General features: G+C 31.7%; 5 protein-coding genes and 2 long non-coding RNA genes across 8 annotated transcripts; 2 read left to right on the top strand and 5 right to left on the bottom strand.

Moving 5' to 3' along the window:
* Nucleotides 1–137: 137 nt before the first annotated feature.
* LOC138893241 (very-long-chain aldehyde decarbonylase CER3-like) lies at nucleotides 138–4,156 on the bottom strand. The gene is made up of 6 exons (XM_070177018.1): nucleotides 3,507–4,156; nucleotides 3,306–3,413; nucleotides 2,100–2,306; nucleotides 1,168–1,278; nucleotides 895–1,068; nucleotides 138–555 (listed from the first exon to the last, which is right to left on the bottom strand). Exons 1-6 carry the CDS (start codon nucleotides 3,711–3,713, stop codon nucleotides 379–381), a joined length of 984 nt encoding a protein of 327 aa, XP_070033119.1. The 5' UTR covers nucleotides 3,714–4,156; the 3' UTR covers nucleotides 138–378.
* A 514-nt stretch (nucleotides 4,157–4,670) lies between these two features.
* LOC138893248 (very-long-chain aldehyde decarbonylase CER3-like) lies at nucleotides 4,671–8,687 on the bottom strand. The gene is made up of 6 exons (XM_070177025.1): nucleotides 8,040–8,687; nucleotides 7,839–7,946; nucleotides 6,633–6,839; nucleotides 5,701–5,811; nucleotides 5,428–5,601; nucleotides 4,671–5,088 (listed from the first exon to the last, which is right to left on the bottom strand). Exons 1-6 carry the CDS (start codon nucleotides 8,244–8,246, stop codon nucleotides 4,912–4,914), a joined length of 984 nt encoding a protein of 327 aa, XP_070033126.1. The 5' UTR covers nucleotides 8,247–8,687; the 3' UTR covers nucleotides 4,671–4,911.
* Nucleotides 8,688–9,199: 512 nt separating this feature from the next.
* On the bottom strand, nucleotides 9,200–13,216 carry LOC138893243 (very-long-chain aldehyde decarbonylase CER3-like). Its single transcript, XM_070177020.1, has 6 exons — nucleotides 12,569–13,216; nucleotides 12,368–12,475; nucleotides 11,162–11,368; nucleotides 10,230–10,340; nucleotides 9,957–10,130; nucleotides 9,200–9,617 (listed from the first exon to the last, which is right to left on the bottom strand). Exons 1-6 carry the CDS (start codon nucleotides 12,773–12,775, stop codon nucleotides 9,441–9,443), a joined length of 984 nt encoding a protein of 327 aa, XP_070033121.1. The 5' UTR covers nucleotides 12,776–13,216; the 3' UTR covers nucleotides 9,200–9,440.
* Nucleotides 13,217–13,731: 515 nt separating this feature from the next.
* LOC138893240 (very-long-chain aldehyde decarbonylase CER3-like) lies at nucleotides 13,732–17,748 on the bottom strand. Its single transcript, XM_070177017.1, has 6 exons — nucleotides 17,101–17,748; nucleotides 16,900–17,007; nucleotides 15,694–15,900; nucleotides 14,762–14,872; nucleotides 14,489–14,662; nucleotides 13,732–14,149 (listed from the first exon to the last, which is right to left on the bottom strand). Exons 1-6 carry the CDS (start codon nucleotides 17,305–17,307, stop codon nucleotides 13,973–13,975), a joined length of 984 nt encoding a protein of 327 aa, XP_070033118.1. The 5' UTR covers nucleotides 17,308–17,748; the 3' UTR covers nucleotides 13,732–13,972.
* On the top strand, nucleotides 15,907–19,102 carry LOC138893250 (uncharacterized). 2 transcript variants are annotated; one of them, XR_011408275.1, is made up of 2 exons: nucleotides 15,907–16,732; nucleotides 18,749–19,102. It is a non-coding gene; the product is annotated as an uncharacterized lncRNA (long non-coding RNA). The 2 variants fall into 2 exon arrangements; XR_011408276.1 differs by having other exon boundaries at nucleotides 15,907–16,682.
* On the bottom strand, nucleotides 18,262–25,933 carry LOC104113592 (very-long-chain aldehyde decarbonylase CER3-like). The gene is made up of 11 exons (XM_070177016.1): nucleotides 25,501–25,933; nucleotides 24,898–25,118; nucleotides 24,575–24,807; nucleotides 24,228–24,447; nucleotides 23,951–24,078; nucleotides 21,630–21,886; nucleotides 21,429–21,536; nucleotides 20,223–20,429; nucleotides 19,292–19,402; nucleotides 19,019–19,192; nucleotides 18,262–18,679 (listed from the first exon to the last, which is right to left on the bottom strand). Exons 1-11 carry the CDS (start codon nucleotides 25,549–25,551, stop codon nucleotides 18,503–18,505), a joined length of 1,887 nt encoding a protein of 628 aa, XP_070033117.1. The 5' UTR covers nucleotides 25,552–25,933; the 3' UTR covers nucleotides 18,262–18,502.
* LOC138893251 (uncharacterized) lies at nucleotides 20,436–21,268 on the top strand. The gene is made up of 2 exons (XR_011408277.1): nucleotides 20,436–20,905; nucleotides 21,089–21,268. It is a non-coding gene; the product is annotated as an uncharacterized lncRNA (long non-coding RNA).
* Nucleotides 25,934–26,291: the final 358 nt, after the last annotated feature.

Consider the following 26,291-nt stretch of genomic DNA (forward strand, 5'->3'; position numbering starts at 1 on the left):
GAGTCATTTTTTTCAATTTTAAAAAAAAATCAGTTTTTACAAAAAAAATACTTTAAAAAAACTGAAAAGACTTAAAAATATATATTTTGCAATTTTTTTTTCCAGCTTTTACAGAATATATATTTTTGACAAAGAAATAGTGAAAACATAGAATCATGGATTTTAATTGAAATTCTTAAATATACATACAGAATGAAATAGTAGATTATGTAATTGTACCACAAATCAAACTAAATGTAAATATCTAGCCAACTAAATTAATTTCTGTTTCTCCACACCTACAAATGGGATGTTAAGAACATTATTATTTAACCACTTTCTCAGGTAACTATTGAATTGGAAATTTTAATTAATTTCCACATGTTACTTAATCACACATTAATCAATCTGTCTGAAACTTGATACTGGCTTTAATCCATGTTTTAAAGCTGCCTCCCAAACTAAGTCGATCCTGTGCACATCAATAGCTCCAACTTCATGGTGTGTCCAGCCTTCCAATGAGTGAACCACTCCTCCTGCATGGCATGCATGGACTACCCCTCTTTCCATTGTATACTGTTTAATAATTTATCCCAAAAAAAAATTAGTTATGAGAATTAATATAGAGAAAATATATATTTGCAGGTTACTTTTAGGTGTTTCAAAAAGTTTACTAAAGGCATACAATAAAATGGATAACTCCAAGTGATCAGAAAATAGTGTGGTGAAGGAGACTAGAGAGTGGTGAATACATGTTTCATTCTTAATAAGATATTTCGGGTATGGAGTCGTCTCTGGTTGGGAGAATTTTACCCTCAAAGTGGGACTTCCATGCCAAAATCCGGATTACTCAGGCCCAAAGCGGGTACCGGATATCGAAAGAAAAAAAAAAGAGACAGACAGAAAATTGTATACCTCACAAGATCCAAGTCCTTGAACATCTAGAGGCAATCTCATGGCAGCAAGATCACCATAAGTACAGTCACTTCTAAAGGGAAAGACAGGAGGTACCACAAACTGGTGGAAATGTGCTGCTGTTGGTGCAAAATTCTGCTCACTTGGAGTTATCCATTTTCCAACTATCCATGTCTACAAATATCACCGACCAAAACAATCATATAATGATAATATATTTGAATTATTTTGATGAAATATTTCAGAATTAAATTATGCAAATAAGACGTTTACCTTGCAGTTTTTTGCTGCCTGATACTTTGTCACTTGGACTAGGTACTTTTGGTATTCAGAAGGAGCTTCCTTTTGGATCTTTAGAAATCTTTCAGTTGATGAAGTTAGCATCTGCAAATTTGAATAACATAGTCAATGATTAATTGAACATATAATTGTTCAAAAATCATGATTTTAGTATTATGACTAAATTGATATTAGTAGTAATTCTTGTGCTTAGACCGCAACAGGAAAACCAAACGGAAAAAATCATTTGGATAAAATGGAGCAACCTCTTGAATTCCCCCAATAGTTTAATTCAGTTTCAAGTAAAACTTAAAGATCAATCCACAACTTTAAATGAACTTGGCTCACTAGACTACACGATTTTGACATAGGACATTATCATTAATATACACAACTTTTCATGAAACAATCGAAATTCAGAACTCCTGGAAAAAGAAACTAATTAACATAGTGTAACTTTTTCCTATATGGATATCGATATAAATGGACCCCCAGCCGCTACTTTAAAAGCCTATCTTTTATCATCCATGTCAATGTATACAGTACAAAACTACGTTATTGCAATCGGCATAAAACCGCCCATAAAAGCGAGTGGTTCATCAAAATAACTCTTGTGAAAAGTAAAACTATAATCTTTTTTTTTGTCTGTATGCACTTGGAAAGCATTTGTCTTTTTAAGGTTTCGATCGTCATAAATGTCAAAACTATAAAGACAGTCCATGACTTGATCTATGGTGGGGCCATTGGTTGTTGAATCTAAAGAATTTTCCATCCAAAGAAAATTCGTACCCAAAAATTATAGTAGTATGGTCTTAATCATAAATTTTTGACAAAACAGCCAAGAAAATGGCTATACATGGATAAATATAAAGCCAAAAATTGAAAAAAATTAAATTTAAAAGGGAAGTAGAAATTATGATACTTACAAGCACACGAACTTGTCTTGTGCAAAGATAAAGAGCAATAGCTCGTCCAAGTTTAGAGGTGGCTCCAGTTAAGAAAACCTCAGTGATGTCCTTTGGAATTTCTTTAAGGATAACAGCTGCAGTTAAGGTATTCCCATGTACGACTCTTACTCTAAGGTTAGGATGCTTGTTCACAAATAGTGTCCCTCCTCCATTTAGTGCCTCGTTCTGCATATATAACAACAATCCAAAATCAATGCTATGTATTATTTTTAACAACAAAAAACCTAGTATAGTTCCAAAAGTGGGTGTGGTATATAGACTTTACTGATGGATCCATCTCATGTGTAAGAAAGATATCTTTCTCTTGGCTTTAAAATGTCAAAGCAACTAAAGGAATAATAAGGAAGATTTTATGGCAAATATTTCTTTGGTTTCACATTGAATATTTGACTCTTGCCAAACTCATGAGATCATTGATGACATCAATGAATCAATCCTAAACACTATAAATAGGTGTCTTGCTCTCATTGTAAAATACACCAACAAAGAGAGAAAGAAAGAGTGATGTTTCACAGATAGGGTATAAGAAAATAGTCTGTTAAGAAAATAGAAAGTAAGTGATATTGTAGTGAGGTGGGAATATCAAAAGATTCTTTTGAGTGTTATAGTGGTCTTTGGAGTATTTTACTCGGACCTACAAAGTATAAAATTCCTTGCTATAGTAATATCAGTTGCTCATCTCAGGGCCGTAATTTTTTCTTATTCAAAAGGGTTTTCCACGTAAAAATTTTGGTGTTGTTGTCACTCTTTTATTCTTGTTAATTACCGTATCTAGGTGCTACGTTATTATTTCTCTTTTATTACCGTGAATATTATTTTTGTAGGGGGTTAATTCTCAAGACTTACCCCTACCCTACAAAGGTAGAGAGGTTGTAGACTCTCGGCTCGAGGACAAAATGAAGCAGTAGCAACAATGCTATTATATAATCAATGACATTTGCCATTTGGTACACGCACAAGATTCTTACATTTTCATCTTATTTATTACTTAACCGAGGTAAAGTGCATTAGTTTGTTAGATTCTTACATTTTCACCTTATTTATTACTTAACCGAGGTAAAGTGCATTAGTTTGTTAGATTCTTACATTTTCACCTTATTTATTACTTAACAGAGGTAAAGTGCATAGTTTGTTAACATCTGATGCGAGTAAGTTAAAGAGTACCTTGTTTAATGCAGCAAGGCTGATGACTTTGACACCCAATCTATCAGCCCTAAGAATTGCTTGCTCTATTTGTTTATTAATGCCTTGTGCTGCAAATGGCAAGAAATACTGCCACACAAATATTCACAACAAACCAAATTAGTATATTCATATCTAAAAACCGCAACTTAATAAATAGGAAAAACAAGAAAACGTACAGACCTGGAAACCAAAGCGAGGGACGACCCAAGTTTGGTGTAAGTAGCCTCTGAGGTAGTAAAAAGTGTTCAAAAAGGGCTTGGAGTAGAGCCACATTACAAGCATGGCAAGGAAAGAAAGAGGCAATAATGGTATTAAGAAGAGCTTTGTGCTGAAAGGAGTTGAACTGAATGATCTGAACATATAGGGTACATGCAATGCCGATGTCATGTCTACTACATGCGCCAAGAACACAAAATCTGGCACCCTCCCATTCTTACCTGAAATATAGTAGTATTCAAATTTTAGGAATAACTAACCTAAATAGTCGTTCACCCAGCCGACCTTTATATATCATATACATATATAATATATGTATAATTCATTTATGATATATTTATAACTATATATAATCTATGTATACATATTCAGAAATATAAATAGTGAATCAGATCGACTGACTATTTATATACGCCGGTTTGACAACCTAGATAAAAATAATCTCAAAGGGCCAAATATACCTTTGTACTTTCGAAAATGATCTAAAAATACTCATCGTTATACTATTGGGCTATATATACCCTTCCCGTCATACTTTGAAACAAATATACCATTATTTTGGATGGAGTGCCACGTGTCAGCACCAGATGAAAACGATCCATTTCTTTTTTTACCCGATCCGTTTTAAAAAACACACCACCCGACCTGTTTTAAAATTTAATTTTTTTAAAGCATATATTTTGTAAAATCTGGAATTTTTTATGTAAAAACTGAAAAAAAAATGAATTTGCAAAATATATATTTTAAGTCTTTTCAGTTTTTTTAAAGTATTTTTTTTGTAAATAATGAAAAAAAATATTTTTTTAAAAATACTTTAAAAACTGAAAAATATATATTCTGTAAAAACTGGAAAAACAAAATTAAAAAATATATATATTTCAGTTTTTTCAGTTTTTTAAAGTATTATTTTTGTAAAAACTGAAAAAAAAAATATTTACAAAATATTTTTATTTTTTTAAAACTAATGCATATGTAGTCCACTGCTTTAGGAGAGTCATTTTTTTCAATTTTAAAAAAAAATCAGTTTTTACAAAAAAAATACTTTAAAAAAACTGAAAAGACTTAAAAATATATATTTTGCAATTTTTTTTTCCAGTTTTTACAGAATATATATTTTTGACAAAGAAATAGTGAAAACATAGAATCATGGATTTTAATTGAAATTCTTAAATATACATACAGAATGAAATAGTAGATTATGTAATTGTACCACAAATCAAACTAAATGTAAATATCTAGCCAACTAAATTAATTTCTGTTTCTCCACACCTACAAATGGGATGTTAAGAACATTATTATTTAACCACTTTCTCAGGTAACTATTGAATTGGAAATTTTAATTAATTTCCACATGTTACTTAATCACACATTAATCAATCTGTCTGAAACTTGATACTGGCTTTAATCCATGTTTTAAAGCTGCCTCCCAAACTAAGTCGATCCTGTGCACATCAATAGCTCCAACTTCATGGTGTGTCCAGCCTTCCAATGAGTGAACCACTCCTCCTGCATGGCATGCATGGACTACCCCTCTTTCCATTGTATACTGTTTAATAATTTATCCCAAAAAAAAATTAGTTATGAGAATTAATATAGAGAAAATATATATTTGCAGGTTACTTTTAGGTGTTTCAAAAAGTTTACTAAAGGCATACAATAAAATGGATAACTCCAAGTGATCAGAAAATAGTGTGGTGAAGGAGACTAGAGAGTGGTGAATACATGTTTCATTCTTAATAAGATATTTCGGGTATGGAGTCGTCTCTGGTTGGGAGAATTTTACCCTCAAAGTGGGACTTCCATGCCAAAATCCGGATTACTCAGGCCCAAAGCGGGTACCGGATATCGAAAGAAAAAAAAAAGAGACAGACAGAAAATTGTATACCTCACAAGATCCAAGTCCTTGAACATCTAGAGGCAATCTCATGGCAGCAAGATCACCATAAGTACAGTCACTTCTAAAGGGAAAGACAGGAGGTACCACAAACTGGTGGAAATGTGCTGCTGTTGGTGCAAAATTCTGCTCACTTGGAGTTATCCATTTTCCAACTATCCATGTCTACAAATATCACCGACCAAAACAATCATATAATGATAATATATTTGAATTATTTTGATGAAATATTTCAGAATTAAATTATGCAAATAAGACGTTTACCTTGCAGTTTTTTGCTGCCTGATACTTTGTCACTTGGACTAGGTACTTTTGGTATTCAGAAGGAGCTTCCTTTTGGATCTTTAGAAATCTTTCAGTTGATGAAGTTAGCATCTGCAAATTTGAATAACATAGTCAATGATTAATTGAACATATAATTGTTCAAAAATCATGATTTTAGTATTATGACTAAATTGATATTAGTAGTAATTCTTGTGCTTAGACCGCAACAGGAAAACCAAACGGAAAAAATCATTTGGATAAAATGGAGCAACCTCTTGAATTCCCCCAATAGTTTAATTCAGTTTCAAGTAAAACTTAAAGATCAATCCACAACTTTAAATGAACTTGGCTCACTAGACTACACGATTTTGACATAGGACATTATCATTAATATACACAACTTTTCATGAAACAATCGAAATTCAGAACTCCTGGAAAAAGAAACTAATTAACATAGTGTAACTTTTTCCTATATGGATATCGATATAAATGGACCCCCAGCCGCTACTTTAAAAGCCTATCTTTTATCATCCATGTCAATGTATACAGTACAAAACTACGTTATTGCAATCGGCATAAAACCGCCCATAAAAGCGAGTGGTTCATCAAAATAACTCTTGTGAAAAGTAAAACTATAATCTTTTTTTTTGTCTGTATGCACTTGGAAAGCATTTGTCTTTTTAAGGTTTCGATCGTCATAAATGTCAAAACTATAAAGACAGTCCATGACTTGATCTATGGTGGGGCCATTGGTTGTTGAATCTAAAGAATTTTCCATCCAAAGAAAATTCGTACCCAAAAATTATAGTAGTATGGTCTTAATCATAAATTTTTGACAAAACAGCCAAGAAAATGGCTATACATGGATAAATATAAAGCCAAAAATTGAAAAAAATTAAATTTAAAAGGGAAGTAGAAATTATGATACTTACAAGCACACGAACTTGTCTTGTGCAAAGATAAAGAGCAATAGCTCGTCCAAGTTTAGAGGTGGCTCCAGTTAAGAAAACCTCAGTGATGTCCTTTGGAATTTCTTTAAGGATAACAGCTGCAGTTAAGGTATTCCCATGTACGACTCTTACTCTAAGGTTAGGATGCTTGTTCACAAATAGTGTCCCTCCTCCATTTAGTGCCTCGTTCTGCATATATAACAACAATCCAAAATCAATGCTATGTATTATTTTTAACAACAAAAAACCTAGTATAGTTCCAAAAGTGGGTGTGGTATATAGACTTTACTGATGGATCCATCTCATGTGTAAGAAAGATATCTTTCTCTTGGCTTTAAAATGTCAAAGCAACTAAAGGAATAATAAGGAAGATTTTATGGCAAATATTTCTTTGGTTTCACATTGAATATTTGACTCTTGCCAAACTCATGAGATCATTGATGACATCAATGAATCAATCCTAAACACTATAAATAGGTGTCTTGCTCTCATTGTAAAATACACCAACAAAGAGAGAAAGAAAGAGTGATGTTTCACAGATAGGGTATAAGAAAATAGTCTGTTAAGAAAATAGAAAGTAAGTGATATTGTAGTGAGGTGGGAATATCAAAAGATTCTTTTGAGTGTTATAGTGGTCTTTGGAGTATTTTACTCGGACCTACAAAGTATAAAATTCCTTGCTATAGTAATATCAGTTGCTCATCTCAGGGCCGTAATTTTTTCTTATTCAAAAGGGTTTTCCACGTAAAAATTTTGGTGTTGTTGTCACTCTTTTATTCTTGTTAATTACCGTATCTAGGTGCTACGTTATTATTTCTCTTTTATTACCGTGAATATTATTTTTGTAGGGGGTTAATTCTCAAGACTTACCCCTACCCTACAAAGGTAGAGAGGTTGTAGACTCTCGGCTCGAGGACAAAATGAAGCAGTAGCAACAATGCTATTATATAATCAATGACATTTGCCATTTGGTACACGCACAAGATTCTTACATTTTCATCTTATTTATTACTTAACCGAGGTAAAGTGCATTAGTTTGTTAGATTCTTACATTTTCACCTTATTTATTACTTAACCGAGGTAAAGTGCATTAGTTTGTTAGATTCTTACATTTTCACCTTATTTATTACTTAACAGAGGTAAAGTGCATAGTTTGTTAACATCTGATGCGAGTAAGTTAAAGAGTACCTTGTTTAATGCAGCAAGGCTGATGACTTTGACACCCAATCTATCAGCCCTAAGAATTGCTTGCTCTATTTGTTTATTAATGCCTTGTGCTGCAAATGGCAAGAAATACTGCCACACAAATATTCACAACAAACCAAATTAGTATATTCATATCTAAAAACCGCAACTTAATAAATAGGAAAAACAAGAAAACGTACAGACCTGGAAACCAAAGCGAGGGACGACCCAAGTTTGGTGTAAGTAGCCTCTGAGGTAGTAAAAAGTGTTCAAAAAGGGCTTGGAGTAGAGCCACATTACAAGCATGGCAAGGAAAGAAAGAGGCAATAATGGTATTAAGAAGAGCTTTGTGCTGAAAGGAGTTGAACTGAATGATCTGAACATATAGGGTACATGCAATGCCGATGTCATGTCTACTACATGCGCCAAGAACACAAAATCTGGCACCCTCCCATTCTTACCTGAAATATAGTAGTATTCAAATTTTAGGAATAACTAACCTAAATAGTCGTTCACCCAGCCGACCTTTATATATCATATACATATATAATATATGTATAATTCATTTATGATATATTTATAACTATATATAATCTATGTATACATATTCAGAAATATAAATAGTGAATCAGATCGACTGACTATTTATATACGCCGGTTTGACAACCTAGATAAAAATAATCTCAAAGGGCCAAATATACCTTTGTACTTTCGAAAATGATCTAAAAATACTCATCGTTATACTATTGGGCTATATATACCCTTCCCGTCATACTTTGAAACAAATATACCATTATTTTGGATGGAGTGCCACGTGTCAGCACCAGATGAAAACGATCCATTTCTTTTTTTACCCGATCCGTTTTAAAAAACACACCACCCGACCTGTTTTAAAATTTAATTTTTTTAAAGCATATATTTTGTAAAATCTGGAATTTTTTATGTAAAAACTGAAAAAAAATGAATTTGCAAAATATATATTTTAAGTCTTTTCAGTTTTTTTAAAGTATTTTTTTTGTAAATAATGAAAAAAAATATTTTTTTAAAAATACTTTAAAAACTGAAAAATATATATTCTGTAAAAACTGGAAAAACAAAATTAAAAAATATATATATTTCAGTTTTTTCAGTTTTTTAAAGTATTATTTTTGTAAAAACTGAAAAAAAAATATTTACAAAATATTTTTATTTTTTTAAAACTAATGCATATGTAGTCCACTGCTTTAGGAGAGTCATTTTTTTCAATTTAAAAAAAAATCAGTTTTTACAAAAAAAATACTTTAAAAAAACTGAAAAGACTTAAAAATATATATTTTGCAATTTTTTTTTCAGTTTTTACAGAATATATATTTTTGACAAAGAAATAGTGAAAACATAGAATCATGGATTTTAATTGAAATTCTTAAATATACATACAGAATGAAATAGTAGATTATGTAATTGTACCACAAATCAAACTAAATGTAAATATCTAGCCAACTAAATTAATTTCTGTTTCTCCACACCTACAAATGGGATGTTAAGAACATTATTATTTAACCACTTTCTCAGGTAACTATTGAATTGGAAATTTTAATTAATTTCCACATGTTACTTAATCACACATTAATCAATCTGTCTGAAACTTGATACTGGCTTTAATCCATGTTTTAAAGCTGCCTCCCAAACTAAGTCGATCCTGTGCACATCAATAGCTCCAACTTCATGGTGTGTCCAGCCTTCCAATGAGTGAACCACTCCTCCTGCATGGCATGCATGGACTACCCCTCTTTCCATTGTATACTGTTTAATAATTTATCCCAAAAAAAAATTAGTTATGAGAATTAATATAGAGAAAATATATATTTGCAGGTTACTTTTAGGTGTTTCAAAAAGTTTACTAAAGGCATACAATAAAATGGATAACTCCAAGTGATCAGAAAATAGTGTGGTGAAGGAGACTAGAGAGTGGTGAATACATGTTTCATTCTTAATAAGATATTTCGGGTATGGAGTCGTCTCTGGTTGGGAGAATTTTACCCTCAAAGTGGGACTTCCATGCCAAAATCCGGATTACTCAGGCCCAAAGCGGGTACCGGATATCGAAAGAAAAAAAAAAGAGACAGACAGAAAATTGTATACCTCACAAGATCCAAGTCCTTGAACATCTAGAGGCAATCTCATGGCAGCAAGATCACCATAAGTACAGTCACTTCTAAAGGGAAAGACAGGAGGTACCACAAACTGGTGGAAATGTGCTGCTGTTGGTGCAAAATTCTGCTCACTTGGAGTTATCCATTTTCCAACTATCCATGTCTACAAATATCACCGACCAAAACAATCATATAATGATAATATATTTGAATTATTTTGATGAAATATTTCAGAATTAAATTATGCAAATAAGACGTTTACCTTGCAGTTTTTTGCTGCCTGATACTTTGTCACTTGGACTAGGTACTTTTGGTATTCAGAAGGAGCTTCCTTTTGGATCTTTAGAAATCTTTCAGTTGATGAAGTTAGCATCTGCAAATTTGAATAACATAGTCAATGATTAATTGAACATATAATTGTTCAAAAATCATGATTTTAGTATTATGACTAAATTGATATTAGTAGTAATTCTTGTGCTTAGACCGCAACAGGAAAACCAAACGGAAAAAATCATTTGGATAAAATGGAGCAACCTCTTGAATTCCCCCAATAGTTTAATTCAGTTTCAAGTAAAACTTAAAGATCAATCCACAACTTTAAATGAACTTGGCTCACTAGACTACACGATTTTGACATAGGACATTATCATTAATATACACAACTTTTCATGAAACAATCGAAATTCAGAACTCCTGGAAAAAGAAACTAATTAACATAGTGTAACTTTTTCCTATATGGATATCGATATAAATGGACCCCCAGCCGCTACTTTAAAAGCCTATCTTTTATCATCCATGTCAATGTATACAGTACAAAACTACGTTATTGCAATCGGCATAAAACCGCCCATAAAAGCGAGTGGTTCATCAAAATAACTCTTGTGAAAAGTAAAACTATAATCTTTTTTTTTGTCTGTATGCACTTGGAAAGCATTTGTCTTTTTAAGGTTTCGATCGTCATAAATGTCAAAACTATAAAGACAGTCCATGACTTGATCTATGGTGGGGCCATTGGTTGTTGAATCTAAAGAATTTTCCATCCAAAGAAAATTCGTACCCAAAAATTATAGTAGTATGGTCTTAATCATAAATTTTTGACAAAACAGCCAAGAAAATGGCTATACATGGATAAATATAAAGCCAAAAATTGAAAAAAATTAAATTTAAAAGGGAAGTAGAAATTATGATACTTACAAGCACACGAACTTGTCTTGTGCAAAGATAAAGAGCAATAGCTCGTCCAAGTTTAGAGGTGGCTCCAGTTAAGAAAACCTCAGTGATGTCCTTTGGAATTTCTTTAAGGATAACAGCTGCAGTTAAGGTATTCCCATGTACGACTCTTACTCTAAGGTTAGGATGCTTGTTCACAAATAGTGTCCCTCCTCCATTTAGTGCCTCGTTCTGCATATATAACAACAATCCAAAATCAATGCTATGTATTATTTTTAACAACAAAAAACCTAGTATAGTTCCAAAAGTGGGTGTGGTATATAGACTTTACTGATGGATCCATCTCATGTGTAAGAAAGATATCTTTCTCTTGGCTTTAAAATGTCAAAGCAACTAAAGGAATAATAAGGAAGATTTTATGGCAAATATTTCTTTGGTTTCACATTGAATATTTGACTCTTGCCAAACTCATGAGATCATTGATGACATCAATGAATCAATCCTAAACACTATAAATAGGTGTCTTGCTCTCATTGTAAAATACACCAACAAAGAGAGAAAGAAAGAGTGATGTTTCACAGATAGGGTATAAGAAAATAGTCTGTTAAGAAAATAGAAAGTAAGTGATATTGTAGTGAGGTGGGAATATCAAAAGATTCTTTTGAGTGTTATAGTGGTCTTTGGAGTATTTTACTCGGACCTACAAAGTATAAAATTCCTTGCTATAGTAATATCAGTTGCTCATCTCAGGGCCGTAATTTTTTCTTATTCAAAAGGGTTTTCCACGTAAAAATTTTGGTGTTGTTGTCACTCTTTTATTCTTGTTAATTACCGTATCTAGGTGCTACGTTATTATTTCTCTTTTATTACCGTGAATATTATTTTTGTAGGGGGTTAATTCTCAAGACTTACCCCTACCCTACAAAGGTAGAGAGGTTGTAGACTCTCGGCTCGAGGACAAAATGAAGCAGTAGCAACAATGCTATTATATAATCAATGACATTTGCCATTTGGTACACGCACAAGATTCTTACATTTTCATCTTATTTATTACTTAACCGAGGTAAAGTGCATTAGTTTGTTAGATTCTTACATTTTCACCTTATTTATTACTTAACCGAGGTAAAGTGCATTAGTTTGTTAGATTCTTACATTTTCACCTTATTTATTACTTAACAGAGGTAAAGTGCATAGTTTGTTAACATCTGATGCGAGTAAGTTAAAGAGTACCTTGTTTAATGCAGCAAGGCTGATGACTTTGACACCCAATCTATCAGCCCTAAGAATTGCTTGCTCTATTTGTTTATTAATGCCTTGTGCTGCAAATGGCAAGAAATACTGCCACACAAATATTCACAACAAACCAAATTAGTATATTCATATCTAAAAACCGCAACTTAATAAATAGGAAAAACAAGAAAACGTACAGACCTGGAAACCAAAGCGAGGGACGACCCAAGTTTGGTGTAAGTAGCCTCTGAGGTAGTAAAAAGTGTTCAAAAAGGGCTTGGAGTAGAGCCACATTACAAGCATGGCAAGGAAAGAAAGAGGCAATAATGGTATTAAGAAGAGCTTTGTGCTGAAAGGAGTTGAACTGAATGATCTGAACATATAGGGTACATGCAATGCCGATGTCATGTCTACTACATGCGCCAAGAACACAAAATCTGGCACCCTCCCATTCTTACCTGAAATATAGTAGTATTCAAATTTTAGGAATAACTAACCTAAATAGTCGTTCACCCAGCCGACCTTTATATATCATATACATATATAATATATGTATAATTCATTTATGATATATTTATAACTATATATAATCTATGTATACATATTCAGAAATATAAATAGTGAATCAGATCGACTGACTATTTATATACGCCGGTTTGACAACCTAGATAAAAATAATCTCAAAGGGCCAAATATACCTTTGTACTTTCGAAAATGATCTAAAAATACTCATCGTTATACTATTGGGCTATATATACCCTTCCCGTCATACTTTGAAACAAATATACCATTATTTTGGATGGAGTGCCACGTGTCAGCACCAGATGAAAACGATCCATTTCTTTTTTTACCCGATCCGTTTTAAAAAACACACCACCCGACCTGTTTTAAAATTTAATTTTTTTAAAGCATATATTTTGTAAAATCTGGAATTTTTTATGTAAAAACTGAAAAAAAATGAATTTGCAAAATATATATTTTAAGTCTTTTCAGTTTTTTTAAAGTATTTTTTTTGTAAATAATGAAAAAAAATATTTTTTTAAAAATACTTTAAAAACTGAAAAATATATATTCTGTAAAAACTGGAAAAACAAAATTAAAAAATATATATATTTCAGTTTTTTCAGTTTTTTAAAGTATTATTTTTGTAAAAACTGAAAAAAAAAATATTTACAAAATATTTTTATTTTTTTAAAACTAATGCATATGTAGTCCACTGCTTTAGGAGAGTCATTTTTTTCAATTTTAAAAAAAAATCAGTTTTTACAAAAAAAATACTTTAAAAAAACTGAAAAGACTTAAAAATATATATTTTGCAATTTTTTTTTCCAGTTTTTACAGAATATATATTTTTGACAAAGAAATAGTGAAAACATAGAATCATGGATTTTAATTGAAATTCTTAAATATACATACAGAATGAAATAGTAGATTATGTAATTGTACCACAAATCAAACTAAATGTAAATATCTAGCCAACTAAATTAATTTCTGTTTCTCCACACCTACAAATGGGATGTTAAGAACATTATTATTTAACCACTTTCTCAGGTAACTATTGAATTGGAAATTTTAATTAATTTCCACATGTTACTTAATCACACATTAATCAATCTGTCTGAAACTTGATACTGGCTTTAATCCATGTTTTAAAGCTGCCTCCCAAACTAAGTCGATCCTGTGCACATCAATAGCTCCAACTTCATGGTGTGTCCAGCCTTCCAATGAGTGAACCACTCCTCCTGCATGGCATGCATGGACTACCCCTCTTTCCATTGTATACTGTTTAATAATTTATCCCAAAAAAAAATTAGTTATGAGAATTAATATAGAGAAAATATATATTTGCAGGTTACTTTTAGGTGTTTCAAAAAGTTTACTAAAGGCATACAATAAAATGGATAACTCCAAGTGATCAGAAAATAGTGTGGTGAAGGAGACTAGAGAGTGGTGAATACATGTTTCATTCTTAATAAGATATTTCGGGTATGGAGTCGTCTCTGGTTGGGAGAATTTTACCCTCAAAGTGGGACTTCCATGCCAAAATCCGGATTACTCAGGCCCAAAGCGGGTACCGGATATCGAAAGAAAAAAAAAAGAGACAGACAGAAAATTGTATACCTCACAAGATCCAAGTCCTTGAACATCTAGAGGCAATCTCATGGCAGCAAGATCACCATAAGTACAGTCACTTCTAAAGGGAAAGACAGGAGGTACCACAAACTGGTGGAAATGTGCTGCTGTTGGTGCAAAATTCTGCTCACTTGGAGTTATCCATTTTCCAACTATCCATGTCTACAAATATCACCGACCAAAACAATCATATAATGATAATATATTTGAATTATTTTGATGAAATATTTCAGAATTAAATTATGCAAATAAGACGTTTACCTTGCAGTTTTTTGCTGCCTGATACTTTGTCACTTGGACTAGGTACTTTTGGTATTCAGAAGGAGCTTCCTTTTGGATCTTTAGAAATCTTTCAGTTGATGAAGTTAGCATCTGCAAATTTGAATAACATAGTCAATGATTAATTGAACATATAATTGTTCAAAAATCATGATTTTAGTATTATGACTAAATTGATATTAGTAGTAATTCTTGTGCTTAGACCGCAACAGGAAAACCAAACGGAAAAAATCATTTGGATAAAATGGAGCAACCTCTTGAATTCCCCCAATAGTTTAATTCAGTTTCAAGTAAAACTTAAAGATCAATCCACAACTTTAAATGAACTTGGCTCACTAGACTACACGATTTTGACATAGGACATTATCATTAATATACACAACTTTTCATGAAACAATCGAAATTCAGAACTCCTGGAAAAAGAAACTAATTAACATAGTGTAACTTTTTCCTATATGGATATCGATATAAATGGACCCCCAGCCGCTACTTTAAAAGCCTATCTTTTATCATCCATGTCAATGTATACAGTACAAAACTACGTTATTGCAATCGGCATAAAACCGCCCATAAAAGCGAGTGGTTCATCAAAATAACTCTTGTGAAAAGTAAAACTATAATCTTTTTTTTTGTCTGTATGCACTTGGAAAGCATTTGTCTTTTTAAGGTTTCGATCGTCATAAATGTCAAAACTATAAAGACAGTCCATGACTTGATCTATGGTGGGGCCATTGGTTGTTGAATCTAAAGAATTTTCCATCCAAAGAAAATTCGTACCCAAAAATTATAGTAGTATGGTCTTAATCATAAATTTTTGACAAAACAGCCAAGAAAATGGCTATACATGGATAAATATAAAGCCAAAAATTGAAAAAAATTAAATTTAAAAGGGAAGTAGAAATTATGATACTTACAAGCACACGAACTTGTCTTGTGCAAAGATAAAGAGCAATAGCTCGTCCAAGTTTAGAGGTGGCTCCAGTTAAGAAAACCTCAGTGATGTCCTTTGGAATTTCTTTAAGGATAACAGCTGCAGTTAAGGTATTCCCATGTACGACTCTTACTCTAAGGTTAGGATGCTTGTTCACAAATAGTGTCCCTCCTCCATTTAGTGCCTCGTTCTGCATATATAACAACAATCCAAAATCAATGCTATGTATTATTTTTAACAACAAAAAACCTAGTATAGTTCCAAAAGTGGGTGTGGTATATAGACTTTACTGATGGATCCATCTCATGTGTAAGAAAGATATCTTTCTCTTGGCTTTAAAATGTCAAAGCAACTAAAGGAATAATAAGGAAGATTTTATGGCAAATATTTCTTTGGTTTCACATTGAATATTTGACTCTTGCCAAACTCATGAGATCATTGATGACATCAATGAATCAATCCTAAACACTATAAATAGGTGTCTTGCTCTCATTGTAAAATACACCAACAAAGAGAGAAAGAAAGAGTGATGTTTCACAGATAGGGTATAAGAAAATAGTCTGTTAAGAAAATAGAAAGTAAGTGATATTGTAGTGAGGTGGGAATATCAAAAGATTCTTTTGAGTGTTATAGTGGTCTTTGGAGTATTTTACTCGGACCTACAAAGTATAAAATTCCTTGCTATAGTAATATCAGTTGCTCATCTCAGGGCCGTAATTTTTTCTTATTCAAAAGGGTTTTCCACGTAAAAATTTTGGTGTTGTTGTCACTCTTTTATTCTTGTTAATTACCGTATCTAGGTGCTACGTTATTATTTCTCTTTTATTACCGTGAATATTATTTTTGTAGGGGGTTAATTCTCAAGACTTACCCCTACCCTACAAAGGTAGAGAGGTTGTAGACTCTCGGCTCGAGGACAAAATGAAGCAGTAGCAACAATGCTATTATATAATCAATGACATTTGCCATTTGGTACACGCACAAGATTCTTACATTTTCATCTTATTTATTACTTAACCGAGGTAAAGTGCATTAGTTTGTTAGATTCTTACATTTTCACCTTATTTATTACTTAACCGAGGTAAAGTGCATTAGTTTGTTAGATTCTTACATTTTCACCTTATTTATTACTTAACAGAGGTAAAGTGCATAGTTTGTTAACATCTGATGCGAGTAAGTTAAAGAGTACCTTGTTTAATGCAGCAAGGCTGATGACTTTGACACCCAATCTATCAGCCCTAAGAATTGCTTGCTCTATTTGTTTATTAATGCCTTGTGCTGCAAATGGCAAGAAATACTGCCACACAAATATTCACAACAAACCAAATTAGTATATTCATATCTAAAAACCGCAACTTAATAAATAGGAAAAACAAGAAAACGTACAGACCTGGAAACCAAAGCGAGGGACGACCCAAGTTTGGTGTAAGTAGCCTCTGAGGTAGTAAAAAGTGTTCAAAAAGGGCTTGGAGTAGAGCCACATTACAAGCATGGCAAGGAAAGAAAGAGGCAATAATGGTATTAAGAAGAGCTTTGTGCTGAAAGGAGTTGAACTGAATGATCTGAACATATAGGGTACATGCAATGCCGATGTCATGTCTACTACATGCGCCAAGAACACAAAATCTGGCACCCTCCCATTCTTACCTGAAATATAGTAGTATTCAAATTTTAGGAATAACTAACCTAAATAGTCGTTCACCCAGCCGACCTTTATATATCATATACATATATAATATATGTATAATTCATTTATGATATATTTATAACTATATATAATCTATGTATACATATTCAGAAATATAAATAGTGAATCAGATCGACTGACTATTTATATACGCCGGTTTGACAACCTAGATAAAAATAATCTCAAAGGGCCAAATATACCTTTGTACTTTCGAAAATGATCTAAAAATACTCATCGTTATACTATTGGGCTATATATACCCTTCCCGTCATACTTTGAAACAAATATACCATTATTTTGGATGGAGTGCCACGTGTCAGCACCAGATGAAAACGATCCATTTCTTTTTTTACCCGATCCGTTTTAAAAAACACACCACCCGACCTGTTTTAAAATTTAATTTTTTTAAAGCATATATTTTGTAAAATCTGGAATTTTTTATGTAAAAACTGAAAAAAAATGAATTTGCAAAATATATATTTTAAGTCTTTTCAGTTTTTTTAAAGTATTTTTTTTGTAAATAATGAAAAAAAATATTTTTTTAAAAATACTTTAAAAACTGAAAAATATATATTCTGTAAAAACTGGAAAAACAAAATTAAAAAATATATATATTTCAGTTTTTTCAGTTTTTTAAAGTATTATTTTTGTAAAAACTGAAAAAAAAATATTTACAAAATATTTTTATTTTTTTAAAACTAATGCATATGTAGTCCACTGCTTTAGGAGAGTCATTTTTTTCAATTTTAAAAAAAAATCAGTTTTTACAAAAAAAATACTTTAAAAAAACTGAAAAGACTTAAAAATATATATTTTGCAATTTTTTTTTCAGTTTTTACAGAATATATATTTTTGACAAAGAAATAGTGAAAACATAGAATCATGGATTTTAATTGAAATTCTTAAATATACATACAGAATGAAATAGTAGATTATGTAATTGTACCACAAATCAAACTAAATGTAAATATCTAGCCAACTAAATTAATTTCTGTTTCTCCACACCTACAAATGGGATGTTAAGAACATTATTATTTAACCACTTTCTCAGGTAACTATTGAATTGGAAATTTTAATTAATTTCCACATGTTACTTAATCACACATTAATCAATCTGTCTGAAACTTGATACTGGCTTTAATCCATGTTTTAAAGCTGCCTCCCAAACTAAGTCGATCCTGTGCACATCAATAGCTCCAACTTCATGGTGTGTCCAGCCTTCCAATGAGTGAACCACTCCTCCTGCATGGCATGCATGGACTACCCCTCTTTCCATTGTATACTGTTTAATAATTTATCCCAAAAAAAAATTAGTTATGAGAATTAATATAGAGAAAATATATATTTGCAGGTTACTTTTAGGTGTTTCAAAAAGTTTACTAAAGGCATACAATAAAATGGATAACTCCAAGTGATCAGAAAATAGTGTGGTGAAGGAGACTAGAGAGTGGTGAATACATGTTTCATTCTTAATAAGATATTTCGGGTATGGAGTCGTCTCTGGTTGGGAGAATTTTACCCTCAAAGTGGGACTTCCATGCCAAAATCCGGATTACTCAGGCCCAAAGCGGGTACCGGATATCGAAAGAAAAAAAAAAGAGACAGACAGAAAATTGTATACCTCACAAGATCCAAGTCCTTGAACATCTAGAGGCAATCTCATGGCAGCAAGATCACCATAAGTACAATCACTTCTAAAGGGAAAGACAGGAGGTACCACAAACTGGTGGAAATGTGCTGCTGTTGGTGCAAAATTCTGCTCACTTGGAGTTATCCATTTTCCAACTATCCATGTCTACAAATATCACCGACCAAAACAATCATATAATGATAATATATTTGAATTATTTTGATGAAATATTTCAGAATTAAATTATGCAAATAAGACGTTTACCTTGCAGTTTTTTGCTGCCTGATACTTTGTCACTTGGACTAGGTACTTTTGGTATTCAGAAGGAGCTTCCTTTTGGATCTTTAGAAATCTTTCAGTTGATGAAGTTAGCATCTGCAAATTTGAATAACATAGTCAATGATTAATTGAACATATAATTGTTCAAAAATCATGATTTTAGTATTATGACTAAATTGATATTAGTAGTAATTCTTGTGCTTAGACCGCAACAGGAAAACCAAACGGAAAAAATCATTTGGATAAAATGGAGCAACCTCTTGAATTCCCCCAATAGTTTAATTCAGTTTCAAGTAAAACTTAAAGATCAATCCACAACTTTAAATGAACTTGGCTCACTAGACTACACGATTTTGACATAGGACATTATCATTAATATACACAACTTTTCATGAAACAATCGAAATTCAGAACTCCTGGAAAAAGAAACTAATTAACATAGTGTAACTTTTTCCTATATGGATATCGATATAAATGGACCCCCAGCCGCTACTTTAAAAGCCTATCTTTTATCATCCATGTCAATGTATACAGTACAAAACTACGTTATTGCAATCGGCATAAAACCGCCCATAAAAGCGAGTGGTTCATCAAAATAACTCTTGTGAAAAGTAAAACTATAATCTTTTTTTTTGTCTGTATGCACTTGGAAAGCATTTGTCTTTTTAAGGTTTTGATCGTCATAAATGTCAAAACTATAAAGACAGTCCATGACTTAATCTATGGTGGGGCCATTGGTTGTTGAATCTAAAGAATTTTCCATCCAAAGAAAATTCGTACCCAAAAATTATAGTAGTATGGTCTTAATCATAAATTTTTGACAAAACAGCCAAGAAAATGGCTATACATGGATAAATATAAAGCCAAAAATTGAAAAAATTAAATTTAAAAGGGAAGTAGAAATTATGATACTTACAAGCACACGAACTTGTCTTGTGCAAAGATAAAGAGCAATAGCTCGTCCAAGTTTAGAGGTGGCTCCAGTTAAGAAAACCTCAGTGATGTCCTTTGGAATTTCTTTAAGGATAACAGCTGCAGTTAAGGTATTCCCATGTACGACTCTTACTCTAAGGTTAGGATGCTTGTTCACAAATAGTGTCCCTCCTCCATTTAGTGCCTCGTTCTGCATATATAACAACAATCCAAAATCAATGCTATGTATTATTTTTAACAACAAAAAACCTAGTATAGTTCCAAAAGTGGGTGTGGTATATAGACTTTACTGATGGATCCATCTCATGTGTAAGAAAGATATCTTTCTCTTGGCTTTAAAATGTCAAAGCAACTAAAGGAATAATAAGGAAGATTTTATGGCAAATATTTCTTTGGTTTCACATTGAATATTTGACTCTTGCCAAACTCATGAGATCATTGATGACATCAATGAATCAATCCTAAACACTATAAATAGGTGTCTTGCTCTCATTGTAAAATACACCAACAAAGAGAGAAAGAAAGAGTGATGTTTCACAGATAGGGTATAAGAAAATAGTCTGTTAAGAAAATAGAAAGTAAGTGATATTGTAGTGAGGTGGGAATATCAAAAGATTCTTTTGAGTGTTATAGTGGTCTTTGGAGTATTTTACTCGGACCTACAAAGTATAAAATTCCTTGCTATAGTAATATCAGTTACTCATCTCAGGGCCGTAATTTTTTCTTATTCAAAAGGGTTTTCCACGTAAAAATTTTGGTGTTGTTGTCACTCTTTTATTCTTGTTAATTACCGTATCTAGGTGCTACGTTATTATTTTTCTTTTATTACCGTGAATATTATTTTTGTAGGGGGTTAATTCTCAAGACTTACCCCTACCCTACAAAGGTAGAGAGGTTGTAGACTCTCGGCTCGAGGACAAAATGAAGCAGTAGCAACAATGCTATTATATAATCAATGACATTTGCCATTTGGTACACGCACAAGATTCTTACATTTTCATCTTATTTATTACTTAACCGAGGTAAAGTGCATTAGTTTGTTAGATTCTTACATTTTCACCTTATTTATTACTTAACCGAGGTAAAGTGCATTAGTTTGTTAGATTCTTACATTTTCACCTTATTTATTACTTAACAGAGGTAAAGTGCATAGTTTGTTAACATCTGATGCGAGTAAGTTAAAGAGTACCTTGTTTAATGCAGCAAGGCTGATGACTTTGACACCCAATCTATCAGCCCTAAGAATTGCTTGCTCTATTTGTTTATTAATGCCTTGTGCTGCAAATGGCAAGAAATACTGCCACACAAATATTCACAACAAACCAAATTAGTATATTCATATCTAAAAACCGCAACTTAATAAATAGGAAAAACAAGAAAACGTACAGACCTGGAAACCAAAGCGAGGGACGACCCAAGTTTGGTGTAAGTAGCCTCTGAGGTAGTAAAAAGTGTTCAAAAAGGGCTTGGAGTAGAGCCACATTACAAGCATGGCAAGGAAAGAAAGAGGCAATAATGGTATTAAGAAGAGCTTTGTGCTGAAAGGAGTTGAACTGAATGATCTGAACATATAGGGTACATGCAATGCCGATGTCATGTCTACTACATGCGCCAAGAACACAAAATCTGGCACCCTCCCATTCTTACCTGAAATATAGTAGTATTCAAATTTTAGGAATAACTAACCTAAATAGTCGTTCACCCAGCCGACCTTTATATATCATATACATATATAATATATGTATAATTCATTTATGATATATTTATAACTATATATAATCTATGTATACATATTCAGAAATATAAATAGTGAATCAGATCGACTGACTATTTATATACGCCGGTTTGACAACCTAGATAAAAATAATCTCAAAGGGCCAAATATACCTTTGTACTTTCGAAAATGATCTAAAAATACTCATCGTTATACTATTGGGCTATATATACCCTTCCCGTCATACTTTGAAACAAATATACCATTATTTTGGATGGAGTGCCACGTGTCAGCACCAGATGAAAACGATCCATTTCTTTTTTTACCCGATCCGTTTTAAAAAACACACCACCCGACCTGTTTTAAAATTTAATTTTTTTAAAGCATATATTTTGTAAAATCTGGAATTTTTTATGTAAAAACTGAAAAAAAATGAATTTGCAAAATATATATTTTAAGTCTTTTCAGTTTTTTTAAAGTATTTTTTTTGTAAATAATGAAAAGAAATATTTTTTTAAAAATACTTTAAAAACTGAAAAATATATATTCTGTAAAAACTGGAAAAACAAAATTAAAAAATATATATATTTCAGTTTTTTCAGTTTTTTAAAGTATTATTTTTGTAAAAACTGAAAAAAAAATATTTACAAAATATTTTTATTTTTTTAAAACTAATGCATATGTAGTCCACTGCTTTAGGAGAGTCATTTTTTTCAATTTTAAAAAAAAATCAGTTTTTACAAAAACAATACTTTAAAAAAACTGAAAAGACTTAAAAATATATATTTTGCAAATTTTTTTTTCAGTTTTTACAGAATATATATTTTTCAGTTTTTAAAGCATTTTAAAAAAATAATAATGTTTTTTCAATTTTTACAAAAACAAATACTTTAAAAAAACTGAAAAGACTTAAAAATATATATTTTACAAATTTCTTTTTTTATTTTCAGTTTTTACAAAAATCAAATTCCAGTTTTTACAAAATATATGCTTTAAAAAAAGTGAATTTTAAAAAGGGTCGGGTGGTGGATTTTTTAAAACGGATCGGGTAAAAAAAAGAAATGGATCGTTTTTATCTGGTGCTGACACGTGGCACTCCATCCAAAATAAGGGTATATTTGTTCCAAAGTATGACGGGAAAGGTATATATAACCCAATAGTATAACAAGGGTTATTTTTAGACCATTTTTGAAAGTACAAGGTGTATATTTGGGCCTTTGCCGTAAAAATAATTAGAAAGTTATGATGATTAACAATAATCAAGTTGAATCAGGAGGATTGACAGTGTTCTTATTTAGTTTTTACCTGACTCAAAGTTCTGAATTATTAATTCGATCGTAGATGTACCCCCACTAAATCAATTCTCTCTCTGCAATTAGAAGTATTGTGATAAGCAAGCGTACAATTTTATTGTCTTATCCACCTTTTCCATTTGGTAAGACATATCGAGTACAAGATTTTTCACTTCTAAATTTAGTATTGCCTTGTACTGATCAACCTTTAGAGTACTTTAAATTATTGGGGCCTCAGTAACTACCTACATCTAACTTCGTACTACATTTTCGCCAAAATAAATCAGCTTACAATAAATTTCAAAAAAATATTCGTCATATTACTTTCCAACAACTCTGCCCGAAAGCTAGCAGGTGTAGACCTTATACACAATAAAAAAACTGTGAAAAATGTACTCTCTATATATGTTCTGAATTTATTGGACCCATAGTAATGTACTAATAAATTTTCATAGAACCATAGTACACAGATAAAGTTAGACATCTTTTCTAAAATAGGACAACAGAAGCTTCAGAGTTGCTAAAAAAGGCATGTACTGCTATCATAAAGATGAGACGGATTCAATACTGTAGTAATAGATGTGACCTGCCACACGTACTGCTTTTCTTTTTTCAAATTATATATACGTTGAATAATTAAATCACATTTGTTTCTAGGATACTGATTATAAATTCGTACTTATTAGATTAGACAGAGATGTTTACCTGATTCAACACTTGCTTTTGTGTGCATGTCCCATGATTTTGGGTTAAGAGTGTTCCCTAGCACATCAAAAAGTGGCATAAATAGGCAATAATTGGTTTCTATCTCCGTGTGGTGTAGGTTGTGGTACCTGTCAATATAAAGAAGAATATTAAATTTTGATAAATAAAATTTTCAGCACAGGACATAGAATAGAATTAAACTAGCTCGTTTGTGGTACAACTAATACTTGTAAATTTAGCGTATGCTAATATGAAATTAGAAGAAGCATTGACTTACGTTGGAGTGTAAAGAAGATACTTCATAAATGGAAAAGCTAGAAAGAGCTGATGAGGAAGAATCTCGAAATTGCAGTGCCCCAAACATCTTAAAAAATCAAAGATCAATACATAGCCATAGATTATAGCTACTGATCCATATCCCATGAGACAAGACCCTAGAATTGGAATTCCAATCACTCCACCTAAAAGAATTTGCTCCAAAAATGTTGCATGACCAGCTGAATATCCCATAAAATGAGAAAAAACAAATAAAAATCAGAATTGCAGTAGGTGTAACTAATTAACTAGTATAGTTTCAGTGACAAGAAATGTTATTTGAAAAATTAAATTATGTATTTCTTTTACCTGTAAAAGGTTGAGGTATAGCTGAAGAATGATGAAGTGAATGATAATGGCTGAAAAGATAACTTCCATGGAAGCACTTATGTAAGAAGTAGTAAAGGGGTTCTGAAATTACTATATGAAGGATTGTGATCACCACTAATCCACTTAAATCCCATATAGGAAGATTAACAAGGTTTGGGAACATGTAATAGGCTAAAGTAGCCATTAGAGCATGAAGAAGTACAAAATTATCCCTGAAAAATAATTATTAATATTAGTCAAAAGATTTGGAAATTAAAAAGAAGTATGTACAAATTAAGATGATTTCAAGATTGAACATATACCAGTCCCATTCTTTGTCAATCTGCCTAAAATCAACTCCTCCTTTAATAATACGGCGGTTTCGAGTTAAGAACAACATGTTACTGAAAGAAGACCATAGTTGATATATGATACCTCTAAGTGAACATAATATGAGAACATGTAGACACCAAGTTGCCCAAATGCTGTGTTCTTGATATCTTGAGTACGTCACTTTTGCAAAAAATGGTCCATACAGTAAATACTGTTCCAATAAACAAATAAAACATAAAACATTAAATATCCAAATGTTAAAGGCTGAATACATAGACTGACATCTAAACTTTGTCATATCCGGGAAAACCAAAGAGGAAGAGCAAAAGGAGGGAAACAAAGGAAAATAACGATAAGTAGAGCACAGTCAAACTTCTTTATAACAGCCTCGTTTGTTTTAATTTTTTTGACTGTTATAGTGGAGTGTTGTTATAGAGGACATACATTATAACATAACAAAAAAATCGATTCCGGAAAAAGCTTGACTTTTGTAGTAAATGATTGTTTTATAGAGATGTTGTTATAGAGATGTTTGTATTAGTTTTGAGTTATCATCAAGCTGGTTAGAAAAAAGGGGTTTTAGCAATATGTACCTTGAAACTTCCCAAGTTCTGCCATGGCCAAGATGACAATGGAGCTTCCATATTTATGAAAAATAACTCAATTATTTTTTCTCCTCTGCTTCTTCTTCTGTTTTTCTAGCTAGTAGAGATCCCAAAACGAAGAGGAAGTGTGGTAGTGACAACTTCTCAACTATTGTACCTATATTCTTGGAAGAGCATGGGTTAGTCTTGAATATATATAGCTGATGTAAAGAAAGGAATAAGGAAAGTTAAACAAAAGAAGAATTTTCTTGAATTCTACGACTTATTAGTTAGCTAAATTTGATTTTAATGCACAGTTGAGCGCTCTCTCAATCTTTTCATACACATATACACACAGAAACTGTATCATGGATCTGTCCATCTTTTTCTATTTTCCAACAGATTGACGGTCGTTGACCTGTGAATATAATTGCGCCAATTAATTTGTATATACTTTGGAGGGTCGGACTGGGGGAAGCATGGGCAACTATATTTAGGGTTCTCTTTCCCACATCTTTGACATGTGGCTCCTAAGGGTTGGCTCCTAATATATATTTTCTCAGATATAGAATCTAAGAGGACAAAAAGTAACTTTTGAGATAATACCAAAAGTACCATTAGAACTAATTGTGATCGTAGATATGATACGACACTTTTGTGATTATAATAACATATCATTTAGAATTAGATGAGAACATTTAAAATTGAAGTGTTTTAACATATAGGAAGATGTTATTTATTTATTTATTTATTTTGCATTAAAAAGGAAAGAAAGAGTGTAAGTTATCAACATGCCACTA

This window comes from Nicotiana tomentosiformis, chromosome 6 (genome assembly GCF_000390325.3).
Source record: "Nicotiana tomentosiformis chromosome 6, ASM39032v3, whole genome shotgun sequence".
NCBI classification, from domain to species: domain Eukaryota; kingdom Viridiplantae; phylum Streptophyta; class Magnoliopsida; order Solanales; family Solanaceae; genus Nicotiana; species Nicotiana tomentosiformis.

What these genes read in the sequence shown, in the direction of transcription:
- LOC138893241 (XM_070177018.1), bottom strand. Translation starts at nt 3,713, where the DNA reads ATGACATCGGCATTGCATGTACCCTATATGTTCAGATCATTCAGTTCA. An exon ending in TCCCTCGCTTTGGTTTCCAG is followed by an intron (nt 3,414 to 3,506) that starts GTCTGTACGTTT and finishes TTTGTGTGGCAG; the next exon opens with TATTTCTTGCCATTTGCAGC. An exon ending in GCCTTGCTGCATTAAACAAG is followed by an intron (nt 2,307 to 3,305) that starts GTACTCTTTAAC and finishes TTATATATGCAG; the next exon opens with AACGAGGCACTAAATGGAGG.
- LOC138893248 (XM_070177025.1), bottom strand. Translation starts at nt 8,246, where the DNA reads ATGACATCGGCATTGCATGTACCCTATATGTTCAGATCATTCAGTTCA. An exon ending in GCCTTGCTGCATTAAACAAG is followed by an intron (nt 6,840 to 7,838) that starts GTACTCTTTAAC and finishes TTATATATGCAG; the next exon opens with AACGAGGCACTAAATGGAGG. An exon ending in AAGGACTTGGATCTTGTGAG is followed by an intron (nt 5,089 to 5,427) that starts GTATACAATTTT and finishes ATTATTAAACAG; the next exon opens with TATACAATGGAAAGAGGGGT.
- LOC138893243 (XM_070177020.1), bottom strand. Translation starts at nt 12,775, where the DNA reads ATGACATCGGCATTGCATGTACCCTATATGTTCAGATCATTCAGTTCA. An exon ending in GCCTTGCTGCATTAAACAAG is followed by an intron (nt 11,369 to 12,367) that starts GTACTCTTTAAC and finishes TTATATATGCAG; the next exon opens with AACGAGGCACTAAATGGAGG. An exon ending in AGGCAGCAAAAAACTGCAAG is followed by an intron (nt 10,131 to 10,229) that starts GTAAACGTCTTA and finishes TGATATTTGTAG; the next exon opens with ACATGGATAGTTGGAAAATG.
- LOC138893240 (XM_070177017.1), bottom strand. Translation starts at nt 17,307, where the DNA reads ATGACATCGGCATTGCATGTACCCTATATGTTCAGATCATTCAGTTCA. An exon ending in TCCCTCGCTTTGGTTTCCAG is followed by an intron (nt 17,008 to 17,100) that starts GTCTGTACGTTT and finishes TTTGTGTGGCAG; the next exon opens with TATTTCTTGCCATTTGCAGC. An exon ending in AAGGACTTGGATCTTGTGAG is followed by an intron (nt 14,150 to 14,488) that starts GTATACAATTTT and finishes ATTATTAAACAG; the next exon opens with TATACAATGGAAAGAGGGGT.
- LOC104113592 (XM_070177016.1), bottom strand. Translation starts at nt 25,551, where the DNA reads ATGGAAGCTCCATTGTCATCTTGGCCATGGCAGAACTTGGGAAGTTTC. An exon ending in TCCCTCGCTTTGGTTTCCAG is followed by an intron (nt 21,537 to 21,629) that starts GTCTGTACGTTT and finishes TTTGTGTGGCAG; the next exon opens with TATTTCTTGCCATTTGCAGC. An exon ending in CAAGACAAGTTCGTGTGCTT is followed by an intron (nt 19,403 to 20,222) that starts GTAAGTATCATA and finishes TCAAATTTGCAG; the next exon opens with ATGCTAACTTCATCAACTGA.